General features: G+C 31.2%; 3 protein-coding genes across 5 annotated transcripts; 1 reads left to right on the plus strand and 2 right to left on the minus strand.

Annotated features, from left to right (window-relative positions):
* Nucleotides 1–918: 918 nt before the first annotated feature.
* On the plus strand, nt 919–14,015 carry LOC148624915 (uncharacterized). 3 transcript variants are annotated; one of them, XR_015919802.1, is made up of 11 exons: nt 919–1,108; nt 1,243–1,383; nt 1,570–1,705; nt 2,091–2,252; nt 2,488–2,630; nt 2,933–3,097; nt 3,380–3,420; nt 5,008–5,142; nt 5,980–6,466; nt 11,545–11,597; nt 12,295–14,015. XR_015919802.1 is itself a non-coding variant. In XM_088568041.1 (9 exons), exons 1-9 carry the CDS (start codon nt 975–977, stop codon nt 6,210–6,212), a joined length of 1,290 nt encoding a protein of 429 aa, XP_088424167.1. In that variant the 5' UTR covers nt 919–974; the 3' UTR covers nt 6,213–6,518. The 3 variants fall into 3 exon arrangements, 1 of the variants encoding a protein (XP_088424167.1); XR_015919803.1 differs by lacking the exon at nt 11,545–11,597; XM_088568041.1 differs by lacking the exons at nt 11,545–11,597; nt 12,295–14,015 and having other exon boundaries at nt 5,980–6,518.
* LOC148624916 (uncharacterized) lies at nt 8,039–14,955 on the minus strand (the record flags this gene model as incomplete). The annotated part of the gene is made up of 6 exons (XM_088571036.1): nt 8,039–11,345; nt 11,964–12,097; nt 12,553–12,666; nt 12,868–12,981; nt 13,885–13,998; nt 14,835–14,955. Coding segments are annotated over 6 exons (1,056 nt in total), but the record flags the coding sequence as incomplete, so codon positions are not given.
* Nucleotides 14,835–22,267, minus strand: LOC148624917 (uncharacterized). The gene is made up of 11 exons (XM_088568040.1): nt 22,084–22,267; nt 21,349–21,551; nt 20,957–21,097; nt 20,389–20,524; nt 19,879–20,040; nt 19,507–19,649; nt 19,056–19,220; nt 17,028–17,068; nt 16,133–16,255; nt 15,705–15,818; nt 14,835–14,948 (listed from the first exon to the last, which is right to left on the minus strand). The coding sequence occupies exons 1-10, from the start codon at nt 22,201–22,203 to the stop codon at nt 15,733–15,735; spliced, it is 1,320 nt and encodes a 439-aa protein (XP_088424166.1). The 5' UTR covers nt 22,204–22,267; the 3' UTR covers nt 14,835–14,948; nt 15,705–15,732.
* Nucleotides 22,268–22,995: the final 728 nt, after the last annotated feature.

The following is a 22,995-nucleotide window of genomic DNA, read 5'->3' on the forward strand; positions in this document are numbered from 1 at the left end:
GTTGATATCGATTCTTACTTGCTTTTTTTAAAAGCAGTCAAGACCTATATAAATAAATCAAACGATCTTGTCTTCAGATAATAAATTAAAAAACACAATGGGAACACCAAGTTTAGTTCTGCATTTGGTACTATTGTATTTATTTCCAGTAAAAATTCTATCATCGCATTTCCGTGGCGGAACAATAAGCTGGAAATATCTTGGAACAGGAAATCAGGTATAAAAGCTGGCATCATACATTAATTAGTAAGTTTTATAGTACAAACATTATTCGTATGAAATAAAACATAAAACTAGCCTTCTGAAAGAGTAATCAAGGGAACCAAGGTTATAGCGATAATCAAAAGAATGTAATTCAGGGACAAAGACCAGACATGGAAAACAGACATACACAACAAAAAACATAAAGTAACTAAAATCATACATACAAAGTAACAAAAGGAAATGAGCAACTCGGACTCCACTAAAAACTGGGTGCATGGACCAGGTGCACCGGTAGGGTAAGCGTCCTCTGTTTTTTTTTCTAGAAAATAGAACAAGTTTGATATGTACACGTAAAACTAAAATAATAATACAATCGTATGCTGATTTTTGTTATATATTTTCACAACGAATGACTTAGTTTTTTGATATATTTGTAACAAAATAAATCCTTTAAGTGTCACATCTTTTTAGCTAAATGAGATTGGAAAAAAATATTTCAAAAAACGCAAAAAATACAGGGAGTAAGAAAAAAGGATGGCTATCTCATTTCACTGGTCTTTCTGATGTCCTATTCCGCCGATTTTGAGATTTAATAATGAGATAATTGTATTCTGTATATGAATCGAAAATAAACTATTTAGAAGTCTATAAGTTATTTACTTTAAAACTGGTATTTGGCATGCTGAGATGTTATCTTGTAGATTGAGTTTAAATACCGATTAAACTGGTATTTAGGACAGGGGAGCGCAGGAAGTTGGAGCGCACAATACATGGTAACTAATATGACTTCAACCCTATGGCCTGTCAACTATAATATCACTTTAAGTAATAATTTAGAAAGTTGGGAAGAAGGCAATGGGGTCATTTCTACATCGTTGGCAACAAAAGGCCCATACAGAGTTTAGTAAGTATTATTTTATCTAAACTTTATATAGTGAAAAGTTTGGTGTATAAATCGATTAAAAATAATATATACAAATATACTAAAATTTGAACTCAATTAAAAGAAAATTCTTATTTTTCATGGGCTGTTATTAGTTTTAGTGGTGGAGCCTGGATATCGCTTGGATATGGGAGCGGTAGCGATTGGAATCTACAGACCATAGTTGACCTACATCAAAGGAGTGACACAAAACAACCGAATTATAGTCCTATATCAACTAGCAGGGCAATATATAGGTACGATTACTAAGGTTTGACTCATTTAGATAAATTGCTCTTCTCACTGGCTGCAATAAGCTTTATTAGTTTTATTTTGAAATGACGAGATGTTGTTCAAAACATATGTTATTTTACATCTACTTTGCAATTATCTCAAATTTATTCGTTGGGGAGAAAATAAATCTTCTGTTTCCAACATCGTAGAGTACAGTACGGATGTCCTGTTACCATTGCTATTCCATCAGCGGACGATGATGGTGATGTTGTAAGATGTCGTTGGGCAACAAAACTCGAAGCGGATTCCATCGCACATCTCTTACCAAACGCTCACTTGAATAAGGTACACTAATAACTGTGTTTTCTTAAATATGTTATTAAATATGAGTGTTGTAGTATGTTATAGATGGAAATTTCATTAGAATGCCGTTAAACTTGTCTTACAAGCTACAGAATTAGAAGCTCGTTAAACACGAAATTGCCCGATAACAAAATTCATATGTTTGTCTTTCTTGAAGAAATTCAAGTCATCGATGTTTACTATATGTTACTCTAGACAATACGATGGCTCATTATTTCTAACTTAGCCTCTATGCTAACCCGTCATTATTACCTTAGTGGTGTCTATTTTTATTTACTTAAGATAATTTTTTTTCAGTGTGACTGAATAGGAATTATTTTAGAGTTTGTGTTGTAAATCAAACAAAAACGTCATTTGTAAATTACAGAAAAACTGTACGATATCATTCACTGCTACTAGAACGAATAACTACATCAACAATGCGTGGTTTGCTGTTGCTTTGACGGTTGAAGATTTTCCAAAGTCGACAATAACAATCAATGGACAGACTTATACGCCGTCTACACCTCTTTCACAAATACCACTTCAGGTATGTCTATTGATTAACATTTCACGAACATTTGGTTTCAATACACTTGGTTATTTAACGTAACAAGATATTTGTCTCGTATATATTGAATTTGAAGTTTCTTAAATGATATAGATTTGTTGAGTTTTTTTTATTGTTATCTATTCATCGAAACTATGACAGAAAATTAAATACAAAAAGCTTGTATTTTGTATAATTCGACGAAGAAAAAAAGATAACATGCTATATCTTTCAGTTTCTGATTAAAACTGAGTCCTTGACTGGACCATGTAGTGAGAAGCCAGAGATTACATCTCCAAGTCCTGTAGAAAACTCGGTCATAGAAGTCAAAGCTGGCCAAAGACTTCAAACTTGGATTTACGTCAAGACGAATTCTGGGTACAATTTCTGATATATCTTTGATATTATATTTCCGAATGACAAAAACTGAAAAAGTCGATTCTATAGCTTATCATATTTTTAATTTTTACGAAAATTGGTATTTTGACACCATCAAAAAAAAAATTATTATTTTTTTTAAACGCCGAAATTATCTTTTTTTTTCAAAATATATCTTTATCATTAACAGAGTTATTGACATTCCTTTGTTGGTAGAAAAGATATGTCAAAAATAGATAAAATTCAATGTGTCAAAACAAAATATCAATACTGCAAACTTGACGTATTACTTTATAATTCAGGTTAAAATCCATAGATATCACCGCCCCACCTGGTGTGACGAAATCAGGTATACGACCCGACCTCAAAGGTAGATCAAATGTACAAATGGTCGATGTAACATGGACGCCTACAATATCTGACAAGGGAAACCATATTGTCTGTGCCTCAGCGGTAGATGTCAATAAGTATGTTTCAAGAAACGATATATGTATTTTTAAATCAAAAGAACTATTTTATCTTTTAAAAATTTGCTTATAAGTATTATTTTTCGTTCGACTAAATCAAAAGAATGTCTAAACCAGCTTCTTACCTGTTTGTTGAGGTTTTACCTCATTAGTCATTTTAAAGACAATATAATCCTCTGTTGTGTAGATAAATGTATAATTCTGAGCACCTCTTTTTGATAACATGTTAATAATAACAATGCTATATACTTTGTTTTTTGTTTTTTTTTTTTGTTTATCCAGAAAACTAAGTGAGACCAGATGTTTTAAAGTTATTGTTCTGGGTATGTATATTACATTAAAACCTGTTATTAATCTTTTTCTCATTTTTCGGCAATTCACAAATTAATCGATTGTGTGTTTGTGGTCTTTTATTTACAAATTAATTATTTATAACTGATGTTTTATTTTGACGTGTGCTCTAGGGACCATTTCCCCAAGGATTTTGACCAGAAGTAAATCAATTTCAAAATACCCAAATGTCCGACTTTTTTGACAGAATCTGTATTTCCTATAAATACTTAGAAAGTCAGAAAGAAGAAACGTACAAAATTTATCAACATAAATCGTTGAAAATACATTTTCGACATTTTTCCTCTCAATTGAACACCTTGAAACGGAAATTTCCAAAAAGCACTGTTGCAACCATTACAGTGTATAGTTTACACGTTCTGTGAATGATTAAAAAAAACATCTTCCTTAAGCGCAAGTTGGTTTGTAACATGCTTTTGTTAAAAATGTTAATTTTTTGTTGAAAAAAGACTTGACATTCTCTGCTTCATTGATTAAAAAAAGGTTTTTAGTGCGAGTCAGTGGCTTTTCTTTGTTTCATTAATTGAATGACTATGATTATTGTTAGATATTTCATGTTGTTACACCTACAATTCCAATGGTTCTCTATCATAAATATCATAAATCATAATATAATCGATTTTATGCCGTATTTAATGACCTGGTATATTCATGGGAAAAAGAAGCTGTGCTCCTTTTAAGACGGAAAGCTTTTCTTTCAATATTTTAACATATTTATGCCTCATTCCCATTTCCTAGACATCTTTATTCAAGATTTCAGGGACTCGGGAGATATATTCTTAACCTAAAAAGATATGTGGGGTGAAAAATGAATTCACAAATCTGATCTTTATAAAAGCGTACATTTTTAAATATCGGATTGTGATTATGATTTCCGACAAAAATATTTGATGATCATTTTGTGGAGTGTTTGAACAATGAATTCAACAGTAAAATGGAATTCACAATTTTGTATTTTTTAACGAAAAATGATCTTCACTATTACCTTGGCATTGTGTAAAAGATTCAAACGAATATCTGCAAATAATAAAGTTTTTATGAACATTTGAAGTGTTGTGAATATTGAATTAAAACTGATATTCACATTTTCATTTTTCTAGTAGTAATTTTTCTGTGAACGAAATGCCGGACAAATTGGCACAAGTCGATGCATTCATACAAAAATGAGAAGTTTTTATACGCTGTCAGGAATTACCCATTTCACATATAAATTTGATATTGATTTAATGTGTATGATTTTTTTCAAACATAAACCTTTACAATTTTAAAATACTAGCTTTCATTTGGGTGTTGTAATGGCAGAATGGGGAGACATTCTAAATCAACACATTCTTCTCCTTTTGAGAGAAGGGTATATCGTAACACAACTACTAATTTTAGCTGCAATAGACAAGGTAACCTGTGTTTCTTATATTATCTGGTGTTTTATTTTAATGATATTGTAACACAGTACAAACCATGATAAATAATAATAACTTAGAACGTTATATATAAAAATTCTGGTTCCCTGTCGATTTTTTTTCCTTGTGAATTTCATTTTAATTTCTCTTCTTTCGTAGTGATAAACTACTGCTCATCAACTCCATGCTTGAACAATAGTAAATGTGTGAACCATCAAAATGGGTTTGAATGCATATGTCAAAGTCCATGGTTTGGTGATATGTGTCATAACAGAGAAATCAAAAAGATCAGAGGTACGTTAACTGAACATATATCTGCACCTGCACCAATATATAATCTATACAATAGAATTTTCTATAACTGCATTTTTCTTATTTTAATTTCTAAGTAAGTATCTATACATGCATTGTAAAACTGCACGGTTTGTTTTAAATACACAATAATTTTGAACCAATTTAGAAATTCGCTTTTGTACATATTAAAATACTTAAAAATATTCAGCACACGAATATAAAATTTAAACGAAAACTCTATTTATTTTAACAGCCAAAGTACAATAAAAACACATAATTTTCATATGATTTTGAATTATTTTCTTTTCAAGAATAAATCCGTTGGTCCTTAATATATATTTTCAATGTTGGTCTTAAACATGTGAAAAATATATGGCAAACATATGATTTTCAGGTGTTTTTTTGAAAACATATAAAAACAAAATGTTGTATTTTTTTCTTGTGTGTGATATTAAAAGTTAAGTAGCAGTCTTTATTAAAAAATAAATCTAACAGGAGGTGATTCATTCATGTCAAAAACCCACCGTATTAAAAATTCATATCTTATTAAGAATCCCTAACAGACTACATAACCAGTATTAGTTTTTCATTTGGGTGTTATGATTTTGAAAAAAAATGCATATAAATTGGGCATGAAAATAGCCATTGGAAAAGTTATTTTCTTTGATTTGCATTGATGTACATTTGCATAAACATATAGCATCTGAAGACTGAAAAACATTGTTTATCGGACGGGTTTTTGTAGACCATGAATCACCTGAACGATAGGCAGTGCCTGCATTTTATATGGACTTATACTGAATATCAACAATTTACAGTAGGTTTTTTACTATTTAGACATGTACCGATTTGGAATATACAGATTGTCTATGCTATATAACAGCCTTAACACCAGTCAATCTAAAATCATACAAAAGACTCAGTGGTTTCGTAGGTCTATTGGTAGGACTTTTCAGTGTTATTTTGCCATACATCTTATGGAACATTTTAAACAGACTTCAGGATACAAATCAAATCCATTCGGCATCCAATGGAGTCGTAACAAACAGCAAAATCCTAACTATAACTGATCTGGAAAGTACACAAACAGAAAATGCTGGGGATGGCTATGGAAAAGAACAAAAGAGGAAGAAGCAAGTGACAAAACCTTCAGGGTGCAAGTGTTTTGTCGATCATACGGGATATGATCATTTTCAGAGATTTGACGAAAATTTGAATTATAAATTCAGATTTCATAAACACAAAGGAAACTGTCTTCATCAAAATGCTTAACCGAGTTCTGTGAATTCCATGTACTGAAGTACTGAAAGTCAGATAGTGGATTGTAAGTGAACTTTATTTCAAAGTGATTGATTAATAAATAAGTTTATGCAAAAGTGTTGGTATAATTAAAGCTGTAATCGCTAACGCTATTACCAATCTTATTTAGAAATAGTATGTAAACTTTTCGTTAACTTATCAGCTTACTAATATTATTGTTGATAACAAAAAGTATGAAATATGATTGGATAAGCAATTTGTATGTTATACTGCCTAACCACAAGTGTAAGTACTTCTCCGTCTAAGAATCGAGCAAAACGTATATAAGGTGTGGCACATGAAGGAAAAAACGTAGAGATTTTATTGCATTAACCAATTGATTTTACCTTATAACTACTAGAAATAACCATCAAAGTGTTTGTAAAATTTGCCTCTTTAAGATTTTGATAGGTCAAATTTATTTGAAATGCACTGTTGAAAAATGGCGGGAAAATTTTACCGCACTTTTTCCTGATATAAGCAGTAAAAAAAATATCTTCATCACAGATGCTTCAGGATAAATTTAGATAGTTTTTAAGTTGTTTACTAGATGTATTGAATAAATTTGTCGCAAAAAAGACCAAAATGAGAAATATAATGTGCAACCCATTGCCTGATTCTCACACAGAATGGTACTTAAATGATTCTGTCATTGATTTGATCGTATGCACCTGCTATGGTATAAAACAATCACGTTTTAATATGATTTTTTTTTAAGGCAGGGATTCATTTTTAATTCTTCTTTCGTGTTTGTGGGTTTGACTTGGTTGTCTTTTACAAATGTATTTATTATTGGTTTGATATGTGTTTCTTTGTTTACATTACGTTCTAAAACATGATACTTCCATGCTAAAATATGTAATCGTCAAAACATATAACTTCAAAACGTTTCTCATTTAATTTATTTACTTTTCTTTCTTTCTATATTGGTAACATTAACAACAGTTCACATAATCAAATCGACAATGAAAACTTGAAAGTCTGATAAAAGATAAATCAGGAAAAATATATAAAAAACGACATTTGAAACCTAGACTACACTATGAAGTATTGGAATATTTGTACTGGGAGACAATCTTGATTTAATCTGCATATCTATGAAAATCCATCAAGTTGTTTATGCCTATTGCCGAATTATGTATAAAATTATGATGGATATTATATTTTATTTCTCACGGCAGACTAACAATATCGGTCAAATAATTAACGATGGCGATCACTGAAAAAAAGTTACTTATTTTGATTAAAAAAAAAAACGAATTCAAATATATTCTTTACTGTGCAAACTTTCATGTAAAACAAAATTATCAGAGAGAACATTTGTCTCCTTTCTTCGTACAATGATTTATATTATAATATAGAAAATTATTTTAAAAAAGTATGAAAATGACTCCAGTAATGAAACAAAATAAAATATTTCCCTACATCTTATAATTATGCTAACGTCTAGAGGAATGTTCTTCGCTCAGATTATATTCTTTATCTGAGATTGTAGTATTTAAAATATTTAATTTACGACAGTAACCGCTGTGCTTATGGAATCTGAATTGATATGTCAGCATCTCCTCGAATCTGTATTCGTGCGTTTAATTGATAGTTTCTTATTGATTTTTTTTTTTTTTTTTTTTTTTTTTTTTAGAGTCGTTGTTAAGCATGAACACTCTACGTCGGTACAGGTCTGAAATTAATTTATACAACTATCGTAAAAATAATTACATACAAATCGTTATGCTATTGAATGTTCCTCTTTTTATGAGAGACTTTTCTTTCGTTATTTGTTTTGTATGCTTGGTAACTGAAACAGGAAATAGACAAATTAAAACAATCAAAATCGTACCAGACCTGACATGAAAAATATTCCGAAATATATCGAACTTCATATAACTCGAACAAATTTGGCTGATCCCTTCGAGTTCGAGACATTGAAGTTAACTCGCTCGAATTTGGATGGTTCGAACCCCCCGGAATGTCTTGAACTTTTTTTTTAAAGTACGAAATGTTCTTCCTACTATTTCTCGAACATCAATTTCTCGAACACTGGAACTAAATGTTTGGTCCAAAACAATAAAGTATTTCAAATGAGTGACGGCCTGTCAAATCACGGTAACAAAGGTAATAATTATGTTATCTGTTGAAATGAACGGGTATTAAACTATTTGTTTTCTAATAAACCTCGTATGTGTCATGAAGTGATAAAAGAATTCGCCAAATTAAATAGGTGACAAAAATAAAATCAAATGAGTACATACCAAAATATATGTACAGGTTGGGTCTTTGATGCCGAAAAGGAAATAGGGCCTGCCTTATAAATACTAATAAAGTTGTGTAAGTTAGATTGTGCCTTTAATATGATATTTGGTGTGATGTTCGTATGTTTAAAATGACATACTACGTGTGCAGTATAAATTTTTCAATGGCTTCCGAACGATCTAGAAACGGATCCGGTAGCTTGGGGATACCTAGATTGAATAATATTGGCCAGCAAAGCTGAGCAATCCGGAGTAGGATCCAGCAACGGGACCAGCAAAACGGGATGTGGAAAGAGATTTAGATTCTTAAAGCTTTAGTAGAAAAAATATATGAGTATTTTGGAAGTTAAAAAGGATCAAAATAAAAAAAAAGAAATTGCCAAAACATTTGAAATACCAAAGAAAGCTTTCACTTTGAGTTAAAAATTTGAGTCTATTAAGATAGGTTTCGGAAAGTTTGGTTCAAAAAGAATGAACATGAAAAGTGGTGTTTTAAATGAGCTGGAGAAGTTCTTTTGAAATGGATTACTAAAATAAGGAATATTCCTTTGTTGACAAACGATAGTGGAAGAAATGATCTTTCTTCTTCATCTCGATAGCCAAAGGTAATAAGAACATTTACTACAGTTACTTTAAATTTTTAGGACAAAATACAATTGTTAAATAAAGCGGGAAAGATAAACTACATTGAGTGGATAAATGGATATTCTGCAAACATAGACCTGCCATTTGGTTTGTGAAAAGAAAGATTACTCTAGATTCCTGTTATATTGCAATGAAATATATATAAAATATCAACCGAAAGCTGATATCAATTGTTGAGTTTTGTCTTGATACGTATTAAAATAATGGCTCAGAAAAAAAATACAGACCTGGGTAGTTGTCGAGGGTTGACTGGAATTTTTTCAAATAAGGGCCAAAAAAGAACTACTTTGAGTTTTGTCCAACTCTTTTCATCTGTAATAAATTTCATGGCAAAAAAATTCAGAACATTATCAAGCTTGAATGGTGTATCATATTTATCTAAACTGTTGAAGGTTCTAACTCTGCAGTATAAAACTGTACCCTGCGAATTATTTTATTGAAGTTATTGTAAGGACGTTTAGTTTTGTTTTTGTTTGTGTGGATTTTCCCTTTTTTTTTGGGGGGGGGGCCAGGGAGTCAACAAAAATATACAATATTACCGATCATATTTTGCATCGGTATACTTATAGTTTCCTCGGCAACCAACGCTTCAATTTATTGACATTGTTGCTTAGAACTCGTTCACAATATGAAAGCATGCTTTTGTATGTTTTACCGCCTAACGACAGATATTAAATGAGTGGATCTTGTCCTGGATTTTTTAATATGTATCCTACGCGTTAGTACACACCAATAGATGTTTTAAGTTAATTGTTTTACAACGGGGATACATTCATTATTCGGATTTTCTTCTATTTCGGCAATTGTTTGAAGATTTAACTTGCTTGACTTTCTCAAATGTACATATTACTTTTTTTTTGTTTTTGTGTACATTGTGTTCTGTAAAATATGATAGTATCATCCTTAAAGTATGTAATTTTCAAAACACATTCCTTGAAATAAACCTTTCTTAAAATAAGTTTTAATTTTTTTTCTTTTTCTCTTTCGCGATATCGGTACAAGTAATACAAGCAAGAGTTTAACAAGATCAAATAAATAGACAATCAAAACTCGAAAGTCTATAATATACAATAAATTAGGAAGAAAAAGTCCCTGATAGTTCCAACCTAGATTACAATATGAAATTATAAAACTTTTACACTGGAAGACAATTTGATTTTAATCTTCATTTTAATAAATAGCCATTTTGTTGTCCATGCCCTTTTCAGACGTAGACACAAAAAAATAAACCTGCTCTCACGCTGACAAATATCAGTAAAAAATTCACGATGGCGAGATCGTTGAAAAAAGTATCAGGATCTTTACTTGTTTTGGTCAGAAAAAAAATAATATATTAAAATATATTCTTTCCTGTGCAAACGATTTTCTCCAATGGGAAAACTTAATAACAACAAAAGTATCAAACAAAACAAAATTTGTCTTCTATTTTTCTTTTGTTTAAGTTTAAATTGCTTCGGAGTTGATACATGTAAAACTTAACAATGACCGGTAAAATCAAACTACGATATTTTGCAATATCTATCATTATGCTAACCCCTCAGAAAAATATATTCAACATTCTGCGCTTAGACTATTTTCTGAGAGTGTCGAATTTGACATATTTAATTGACGGCAGTCGCCTCTGTGCTTATGAAATCTAAATTTATACGTCAGCTTCTCATCGAACCGTTGAAAATGGTCATAACCTGAATGATCCACGAAACACCGACATCCTGAATGCGTTTGTTTTATTGACTCTTTCTTGTCTTTCTGTTTTTCTTTTTCGTGTTCTATTTCTTGTTCTTCAAAGCTATTTTCAGGGATAGGAGTGCTGTCTACTAGCAACGATTTGATCTTGTTCATTCCCGAGCAACTATTCAAAATATTCCAGGCAATGTATGAAAGAACAACACTTAACAGTCCAGTAGAAAGACCAAATACACCAGTTAATATCTTATATGATTTTGGCTTCACTGGTTTTAGAGTTGTTGTATAGCATGAACAGTCAGTATACTCTAGGTCGGTACAAGTCTGAAATTAATATATATACTACTCGTAATGAACACAAATATAATTCGGCTGTTGAATGATTCCCTTTTAATGAAATAAACTTTCTTTCGTATATTTTTACCTAAATTTGAAAGCAATCATTGATGAAAAGACTATGAATTCATGAATCATTTTTAATAATGATTAATGCCCGCTCTTTAATATTTTTTTTATTTTTAAGGAAGTCACAAACGAGGGGAAATCCGTTGGTAAACCATGCCGGTAACATGAAAGGTACTAGTCTTTCTTATTTACTTCACATGACCAACAATAAGCAGCACTGTGGGTGTTTTGAAATAATCAAAAAATTAGTTCATCATCGGCATCTGAGTTTCAGTGGGGTTAGTGCTTTTCATTTTTCTGTGGGTATTTCAGTTCCTGTGTGCTGTGTGACTTGTTCGTCTTCTATTTTCCTTGTCATGCACCCGGCATTGTTTCGTCCCTGAATTTTCACTTGTTTGCTCAGTCGTTATTGTTATTTCTTCTTAAAAGTTATCCTTTCTGAGAATCGGCTTTATTATTAAATAGTACTTCTACTTTTCTTGAACATTTTAACAAAGCTTTTAAAGCTACTTTCGAGTCTGTCAGCAATGTACTTACCTCTGTTCTATTAATTTTTCTGTTTTCACAAACATCACCAAACCATGGATTTGGACAGACACATTCAAATCCATCTACACGATTCTTACATGTCCCATTATTTAAACAAGGAGCTGATGTACAGAAATCAAGTTCTGAAAGAAGTTTTGCAGATATAATGTAGGACTTTGAATATATGGAACCTCAATTTGTTCTATTGTATTTAGAATATCCATGAATATTTATACGAATAAATTGTGTCGTATTTTCAAACGGGTTCTTGCACACAAAAATCTATCCCGTTATTTTCAATTGAACATTAAAAGTTTGTGAATACTTTTTATTATTATAGACGTACTTAAACTCGAGGAGACATCGGTACAGTGGCGATAACTGTTACGTTTACATGTCTAGTAGACTTGAAGACCTGGATTTCAAAACTAATAATTCAGCTAAGCGGAATTAAAAACTCATTAGTCAGCAGAAAAATGAAACAAACATAAAGGAATGAAATATTTCAAGGATAAGTATGTATTGCCAACAATGTTTATTTATAATACAGATGAAGATGGAGGAACACTGACAATGATTCTTGAGTGCATATACTTACTTGATTCACAATGTGTCCCTGTTGTTTCATTATTACAACTGCAGGAATAACCATTGATGTGGTCTGTACATGTTCCGTGGTTTAGACAAGGATTTCTTAAGCATTCATCTATATCTGTAATAAGTAGGAAAAATATGATTAAGAAACCTTTAAAACCTTATGTATAAGGAAAGATTCTAGTTTTTTTTTAAATATTCTTATGTCAAATATGCACTAAAAAACTAGATGTCAGCAGGTATTACCCACGGTTCGAAGATTAATATATTTTTTTTAATTATAAATGAACATATGATGATAAAGCAGAAATTTACTTACTGCTCTGGCACTGATTTCCAGTAAATCCATCATCACAAACACAGTGCCAGAAATTAACATCGTCCACACAAGTTCCATTGTTCAAACACGGTTGGCTCAAACATTCGTCAATATCTGCAATATGAACATTAATTCAAATCATCGAAAAGGATTAACGAATTTGAAAATAATTTCAAACTTATATCACGTTGCTGTTTAGTGTGTCTTCACGACGGATATTAGTGCATGTAAAAACGTTCTCCCTAACTCGTTTATTAGTACCAAATTACATACAGTCCTATTATAAAAGCGATCATGATATGATGAATCAAAGAAATGTTGATGTGACCAAAGGATTGTAGGCATAGCCCCCTTAAAAAGTGTCGATTCGCTGTTTGAATTGTGTTTTTAAATTAACTTGTTGTCGCCGGGTATTTTGTGGCATTAAGAAAAATGTCGTTCTGTATATTTTTTTTTATTCTGAAAATACAATTAATCAACTTTGTAATATAAAATTACAATAGCGAGCTTAACATTTCTCGTATTGAAGTTTTAAATAATTCCGAACATTTATTATATTTATAATTGACTAATCTGAAAATACAGGAAACTGTTGCAAAACAGTCCACTCTGTTTCACGTATGCCCATACAATGTATTGACTACAGGTGTGACAGGCAGGGTTCACCACAGGCAGTTAGTAAACAGGTGATATTTTTCATGCAAGCGTGCATTCAAATTAAGGTCCGTTTGACTTTTAAATTTGGTCCGTCAGTTAATATGAACTGATGATGTAATGAATGATTAATGAATGAAATGACTTGGATAAAATGTATATCATATTTTATCAAAATCAATAGTTTTAATTAAATAAAACCAAAAATACTGAAATCTAAATGGACCTTCCCTTGACAAAAATACGGAAAGCTAAATGGACCTTCCCATGACATTGTGAACCAAATCTGATATTGCTGCAAAGAAAGACTTCTTATATACAACATTATTTTTGAACTTCAGGTTTAAATATATTTCCACATACCAATTTGACATTTATTTCCGAAATAACCATTTGTACATGCACACGTAAACCCATTGGCTCCATCATTACAAGTTCCATTGTTCCAGCATGGGTTACTCTGACATTCGTTAATATCTAAAAAAAAAAAACAATGAATAACATACAGCAACGTGCCGAAAGTATAACCAATTCTAAATCCCTCACAGAATGGAGAAAAAAAATACATTTGAAAAAAAATTGTGTGAAACTGTCGTAGCCTGAATCTTGATGAAAGTTTTATCAACAGAGGGATAAAAAACCTAGAGTGTGTTTGTCTATTTAGGTTGAACATTAAATGAGATGATTTTGAAATAACAATAAGTTTAACTGAAAAAATTTACTTGTTTTTATAGGTAAACTGTGATTCTATGATTAATCTTTTATATTTAATCACTAGTATTTTGGAACTTGGTAATGGAAACTTGGAACCCTCATAATATCTTATTCTTTAGAAATGTATCCTTTAAAAGATGAAAATAATTTTAAATCGTTTGTGAAAGGGTTTTGAAAAAAAAGTACGTTTGTATAGATTCTTTAAGGCAATTAAAAATGGGACTCACTTTTGGCATTACGCTGTAGCGATAACAAATATTTTAAATAAAGATACGTATACTTCTTTTGTCCATCAGGAAAGTGTCTGTGTAAAATTACGCATTAAAAAAATAAAAAAAAAATTAAAAATAGGTTGTCGTGACTTCGGATTCAGAATATAAAATAAGGTTTACTTATTTCAAGATACAGCTTTCATTGAATACAACAGAACCCCATACAGGTATAATATTCGACACAATTTTTGGTTAAATGTGTTGAGCATAATCGCCAAATTAACTATTACGATTCTTTGAATCAGATATAAATAAAAGATGAAAATACATTTGAATAACAATAAATACGTTGTGTTAATGTTCAACAGTTCGGCGTCCAGTTTATACCTATTTCACAGTGAGTGCCAGTAAAGCCAGGATTACAGTTACATTTATAAGCTGCTGTAAGATCTTGACAACTACATCCATTCAAGCATGGGGAGGAGCTACATTCGTCTACATCTGGAAAATATAAGTTTTATTTCTGATTTATATAAGGATTCCTTTCCTCGAATTGTATGTGAAATTTTCCTTTTTAAGAGATAGGTAACTTAGAATTGATACTTTGATTAAAACATCAGTTTTTTCTAACTGTTGACACTTGTAGCTGTTTTCTACACCTTTTCCACATCTTTCTGAATTATTATTTATCATTGATAACATGGAACATAGATATAATGTGCAAAACTGTTACTCTTTTTTATTTTTGTGTTTTATTTTTCACCTTCCGTCAATTAATAAATGACATTTGTTTGGAAACAATCATTGTCTTCTTCATTCCTTAAATCTCATAAACAAGCGGACTGGTTGCTATGGTTACAATAAATATTTTTGAGGAGGCTCAATAGCCTTAGTGAGCTTACAAGGAGTACAACATAAAACTTATTTTATTTTGTCGACTGAAATGCTGACAGGGGGTACTTGTAATCAAATTTGGCATTGATTAATTCTAGGGTCATGTAAAACATGCTACATGGTGTTTGTGTTTGGTAATACTATTTCAAAAATGACGATGATAGAAGTTACATTAATTTTCTTTCGGATAGTTTACTTATTGTTCTTTTTAGGGTTTTAGGTTTTTTTTAACTTGGAATATGTTTGTTCACACCAGGGTATCAATTGACTTCACCAGTACATTATCTTCCATAATAATCAATGTATTACTTTTAATGTATTGCTTGTTGTAGTTAGCTGATGTTAATATAAGTGAATGCTTACCAATTTCGCAATTATTTCCTGTAAAACCCTAGACACATGAACAGTTATAGCCATTCACACGGTCTGTGCATGTTCCAAGATGTTGACATGGACTACTGATACATTCATCTACATCTATAATCAGACATTTACAAAACAATTATAAGTACTGCTTGCTTTTAAGTGATGTGACGAAAGATTGAACTTATTGTCAGTCAGAAGGCTTCACTAATAATAATAATTAAATGATTTATATTTTAATTTTAATTGCATTAAATAATATATAGTCTACAGGAAAGCCTCAATTAGTTCTTTATCTGAGCTTTAAAAAAGTCATGGTATGAAAAAGCTTTAGATAAGTTTTAAAAGTACTAATGTTTAGGCACTGATAAATATTTCATCTCAAGAGATTAAAGAAAAAATATTGGCAAAAACAATCAGAAATATACCCGTTTCACAATATCTTCCTGTGAATCCAGGGATACAGATACAGATGTAGTCATCAGAAATACCTTGTGTGTTACATGTAACATTAGTAGTTGTATTCAGGTAAATTCTTTTATCACATGTATCTAAGCAAATAAAAAATATGCAACTAATATACTTGATGAAATAAAGGGAACAGATTCACAATAGCTTTACGATCGATAGAAATATTAAATATCAACAAATATTTGATGAATTAATAGAAAAAAGAACGGATATGGTAAAACGTAACGAATGCACCAGCATATCACCTTAATACAAAATAGTTAATAGTTTCAGAGATCACCACAGGTCTTTAACCCGTGTACGCACAGATTTTAGTAAGTTCTGAAAGGCCTCGATAACAGAAGTAATAAAATCCATGGTAACAGAACAATGACAATTCTTCAAAAATGATACCACACGATCCTGACTGTGAACAGGCGCATGAAATATGTTGTGAGGTCAAACTAGTTTAATAAGGCCTTAACCATTCCCCTTTAAATAATGTAAGGTCAAAACATGAACTGAAAAAAACAAATTAAATACCATGAAGTTCACTCAATAATTTATGCAATTATTTCCATGGAACACCTCAACATAAACCATATACGCAAACTGCGATATCCACTTTAAGCTCGCAGTTACCGAAAGTAAGCTAAGAACATATTAAAGAATAGCGGAATGGATTTGGAGTAGTAATGTCACGTACTAAGTAGGCAAGATGTACCGCAGCACTTAAAAATGACTTAGGTCTTACGAAGCGGTGCAATAAATATGTTTGTGTATATCATTTGATATAATACAATATAATATAAAAACTAAAAAGGTAAAAAATCTCACAAGGAAATAACAATTTATTCAACAATGTAAACTCACCCCAGGCAATCACGTTAAAACATCTTGTTTCGCTAAGCTTTCTGTTCAGATAGAATAGAAATGTATGATAGGTGGACCATATAAGAAAAAAAATAAACATACATGTTAATGTATCAGATCAATTAATTTCACTATGATACTGTTACGGGTGAATGTATCAAATGTGGGTTCGATTATTTTGATTACAAACCTATTCACACGACTTAAAAATATTTATCGTATAATGGGTGATATTTTTTTTCTGGTGTAAACAGATCGATCACTTTTATCACAGGGCACTGGCTATACTACAAAAAATAACAGACCAGTTTCAAACCAGGCATGCTTGAAAATTGTAACGTCACAGTGGAGTTGAATGACTTTGGCTAATCCCGACAAAAAGGTCATTTAAAAGCTTTCTTTTTCGAGGTCAAAGTTTTTTTTTTAATACAAAAAACAAAACGAAAATAAAATAAAATGATACCTATAAATTACGGGGCGCCGAATGGGACTTGATCTTTTTGTAATCAAATTCAATTTTGTCTCACAAAAATCAATTTTTGAGACAAAAGTCTACTTTGTGTCACAAAATTCAATTTTGTGAGATAAAATTCAATTTTCTGAGACAAAATTCAATTTTGTGTCACAAAATTCAATTCTGAGTCACGAAAGTCAATTCTGTTTCACAAAATTCAATTTTGTGTCACAAAAGTCAATTGGGTATGCAAATAAGTTTACAGAATCCTTTGGATAATTATGCAAATGAATTCAAAATGTGCAGCATCATGTATTACAAACAAACTTGAAGCATTCACTGCAACACAGTGGATAAGGTACGAATGTGCACGGTTATAATTAAGCACATATTAAGTTGAAGAAATATCGGATATCGTAATCCTTTAACCCACTGTGTCACTTAATCGTGGATCTAAAGATAGATCATTTGAGCATTTGTAAACAAAAGGGAAACGAAAGTTAGACACGTACTATGTCGGTTTTTTATCTCGCCCGACCTGTTCCACTCAACCGAATTTCTTGTGTCGTACATCAATAGAATTGAAATGAAATAAGGAATCTATCTGTATCTGGCAAAAAAACCGTGAGGGATAGTGGAACAAAATAATCTTTCGCCGACTTTGACAGATTTACAAATTTTACCGCACAACATATTTCTCATATGATTTTCTTTGCTAATCTGATTCATTTCATTTTCCAACAACATTTGGGACAAATACATTAATACAAATTATCTTGTCAAATTTTAACAAATTTGGGTGTGAGTAACAGGTCGGGCAAAAGCATTTTATAGTTTAATAGTTTTAAAGATGTCAGGAAATGATCACGTGATTCACCAGGGAAAATCCCAATAAATCGAAAGTAGAAAAATCGCGTATTTTAAAACCTGTTTTATCAAACAAATCTCATAGAAAACGTATAATAGCAATTTTAGTAATTTCAAAACAGTTTTCAGTTTTACTGTAGAATGCAACTTAAAAGATTTTTTTCTTAATTTCACTTGCAACGGCCTTAATCTCCCTGCGTTGCTCGAAGTAATCGAAAACCTGTGTCTGCGAGAGCCGCGGTTACTATATCCAATGAGAAACTATCTTACAAAATCGTGATGAGAGAATCATTTGCATATTCAAATGATATTGTAAACTAATTTGCATACAAAATAGACTTTTGTGACAAAGTTGAATTTTGTCTCACAAAATTGAATTTTTTGAAACAAAATTGTCTTTTGTGAAATATTCAATTTTGTCACACAAAATTGACTTATGTGACACAAAATAGACTTTTGTGACACAAAATAGACTTTTGTGACACAGAATTGACTTTTGTGACTCAAAATTTAAAATTTATAGTATGTTATAAATTTTGTAAATCCGAATTCATTTTTGTTGAACAAAATTCACTTTTGCCTGTACAAAATTGAATTCTGAGTATAAAACCACAAGATGTTTTGTTGTTGAAAGACGATTATTGCATTTCACGAATGAATGTTTGCGCATAAAACTTTATGTCTACTACGCTGAAACTAACACTTACTTGTTCACATCAACTGCTGAAGCACAAATGATATGGTTGCCCTTGTCAGCGATAGTTGGAGTCCATGATATATCTATCCTCCGGACATTCGGTCTACCTCCAAGATCTGGTTTTATTCCAGATTTAGTCACTCCATGTGGTGCTGTGAGGTCAATTGAAGACAATCTAAATGTTCAAAATGTATCATTCTCACAAGGTGGTTACAAATATCGGTTTTGTGCTTCCATAACGATAAACATTTTTGTTATATGTCTCATTTCACTTTTTATTATTGTCTATTAATGAATTTTGTTACAGAAAAAAATTGTTTTTCATATATTGTTTTAGGGGCAGAATAGTAAAATTTTCTGGAATTATATTGAATCCACAAATATATTAAAGACCAATACACATTTTTCATACATTAATTATCTGTAAAAATAAAAATAGCTCTCTTTAAGATGAACTTTACCCAGAATTTGACTTTACATAAATCCTTGTGTGTAATTGTTGGCCAGCTTTAACTTCTATAACTGAGTTTTCAGCTGGACTTGGAGATGTTATCCCTGGCTTCTCATTACATGGCCCAGACATTGATTCGGTTTTTATTAAAAACTGAATAAAAAACATCATACAGTCAAGGCATAGCACCAACTGGGACAATATATTTGTATTCCACACTAACAACATCCTAAACCATATTATGTTTCAGTTGAAGTTTCATTTCATAAACATTTGATACCATCTGGAAAGCTAATTATTAGCAGGGAAATGTTAAATTTAATGTTTTAAGACAAATTCAATAGTATAATGCTAAGAGCTCAAAACCACACGTTCCCTATACCTGTAGTGGAATCTGTGTTAAGGGTATATGAGGTGTATATATTTGACCATTGACTGTTATAGTTGACTTAGGAAAATCTTCTATTGTCAGAGCTACAGCAAACCACTCGTTGTTGGTGTAGTTATTCGCCGAGTTGGCAGTAAAAGATATGACACAGTTTTCCTAAAAAGAATATACATGTTAACTGTCTGTATCATACACATAGATTCCTCAAAAGAAATCTTTAATATTAATAAATATTTTACCATAAATATGTATTACGTTTGTTTTGTGTCTTCTTTGTCTCTTATTTTTCACGCTTACTTTAATTACATGTGCAACTTAAAAAAAAACGACTAATATCCATCGAATATTGTGATAAATAAATTCCGCGATGCATGTTCATAAAAGATATTGGGAAGTAAAACTCGTTGATATCCGCAAACACCAATATATGTAAAAGTGTCTTTTGAGGTAGGGGGCGTTCACGAGACATAAAAAAACTCAATATTTGTGAGGAGAAGGATTTACCTGATCTAACTTGGCATGTGGAAGAAGATATGCTATCGATAAAGCTTCAGTCTTAGTCGACCAACGGCACTTCACTTTGTCACAATCACCATCAGCTGTTGGTATCTTAATTGTCGCAGGACATCCGTATTGAACCCTTTAAGTAACAGTTATTTAAATGATACACGCACATTGATCATTTGTCTGTCTCAGCTCATAAATAAAGAATAATTCTTTGCCAAATCCGTATGACAAGCTGTATCATCCCATCTATTTCAGCACAAGGGTCTCTGGCCAGAGGGCAAGTATTGATCAAAGGTGATACATGTGATAAAGGTTTTGCATTGTGATATACAGTTTATCTAACATTTGAATAGGAGAGACGTGCCGCAAAAAGTGATATGTGATAAAGGTTTGCCATGCGAAAAGGGTGCGACACAAAAATGCTTGATTATAGGTCGAATAACTTACACTTTATTAGATATTCAACACTGCAGTATAAACTACTAAATAAATGATTAATTCAAAAAAGCAGATCCCATACGCGAGGTAAGAAAATTCTGTAGTTTCAATTACTCGCCAAAAATACCTGTAAATTGCACGACTAGTTGTAATTGGACTGTAGTTTGGTTGTTTTGTATCACTCCTTGAATGGAGGTCAACTATTGTCTGCAGATTCCAACTTCCACCTGACCCATAACCCAATGAAATCCAGGCTCCACTTTGATAACTTAAAATATAGTTAGCGACGTGTTACCGAAATTGGTATAATGTACTTTTAATGCATTTAACCACAGCTCATCTACCTTTTAAAATATATGTATTGATATTACACTCTGTGGAAAAGATTATAAACTTCTGAATCCATCTGTGATATTAGATATTTGGTAAAAATCTAACCTAAACATTAATTTGCTTTTTTACTATTTGTAAATATTACCAATTGTATAGAATGGTCTCGCTAGTGAATAATGTACTTACTACACTCTAAATGGTCCCTTACTAGGAATTGATGTCGTAATAAATCCATGTCCTTCGTCCCAACCTTCTAAACTATTATTAGCTGTAATTGAATAGTTTATTGGTCCTAGCGATGTCGTAACATTAGTTGCCATATTTTGTGCCGTCCAGCTGCCGCTACTTCCTTGGTTTATATACCAGTTCAAACGGTATTTAAATTCTACCTGTGTAAGAGATCATTTTCTAAACAACACGTTACATTTATCTTACTAATATACTTGCATTTCTTGTATTATAATTAATTGTATCCTATATTTATGCTTTATTGCTTATAAATTCATTGTCAAATTTTTTTTTTTTAGATAAAGTTTTAGAACTTTTCAAACTGTATTTAATTCAATGTTTTCACTTTGGCTTTTTTGTCGGATTATTGCAGACATTTTCCGAAAGGTTTTCAAATTAAAAAATAAACAGACGTATATATACTATCGTTTTATGGTTACTTCATTATAGAAGCACGACAGTTGAAACATATTTTTTTCAGCCAGATTCTATATATTGACAGATAAAACCGAACCACCAAACTCTAATGAATATTGGGTTTTTTTTAGCGGTAGCCTTAGCCTCTGTTTGGTCTTTAAATGGAATTTAATTACAAAAAAGCCAAAAAACTTGAATTTGTAATAATTACGCAGAACTTTCACGTGCAAATATTTGTAAGATTCCTATATGGAATTGAGTTTAATATGTTTATACCTGGTTGCCATGTCCACGATACCTCCAGTTGATTGTACCGCCTCGAAAATGTGATGATAGAATATTGCCTATCAGGGCATTCAAACTGAACACATACAATACAAAAGATAATTTTGCCATGCTTCAGCCAGTGAAAATAAGACAAACGTCGTTGCTTATATATGTTTGAACTAGGATGTTGTTGTTATCTTAACAAGGATGTTTATATGTTCCTAAGAACGTTCGACATCATTAAACATTTGTTTGTGAAATGTTATGCAGTTCAATTACAAAAATGTATATGTCGCGTGGCGTAACTTGTTTAAATTCAATAAAAATGCTATTTATATGATCTAACCATACTTAAAATTAAATACTCTATCAAACTTTACCCTATATATCACTGTATCTATTTTAGTTCGTCTATTTAAGTACGGATCTATATAACAATCAAAGAGGTGTAAAGATAGGTGATACATGATGGTTTTCAAATTTTTTATTTAATTTGCTTGCTTTTAATGTTCAAGAAAGGGATTAAAATGATAGCTTACAGATATGCCATTAATTAACCTTGAAACCTTCTTCAATATGTGTTTTTTTAAAAGCTTTCCCTCTACAACGAAAACTTATTGCAAAGAATATGCTCAAATAACTGATCTCACACGAGTTTTCTCCGCTACTCTTATTGCATTCTAAGTAAAAAGAATGCCTAGAAAGAAAGGTGCTGAATTCAGAAAACTTCAAATTTCTAAAAGGAAATATTGAAAATAAACGCCCAAAAAACAAAATAAAAGGGATTCAATTCTTAGCTTGTTTCACCCAATTTTGAATTTTATATGGAAGGGTACCTAACGATTTACTACAAAGATAAATTCAGTGCCTTACTCACTTAAGTTTTATGTGAACCAAAACATACAATTTTTATCGAACTAG

Source organism: Perna viridis, chromosome 2, assembly GCF_037379345.1.
Source record: "Perna viridis isolate PV_CMFRI_1.1 ecotype Kerala chromosome 2, ASM3737934v1, whole genome shotgun sequence".
Classification (NCBI taxonomy): domain Eukaryota; kingdom Metazoa; phylum Mollusca; class Bivalvia; order Mytilida; family Mytilidae; genus Perna; species Perna viridis.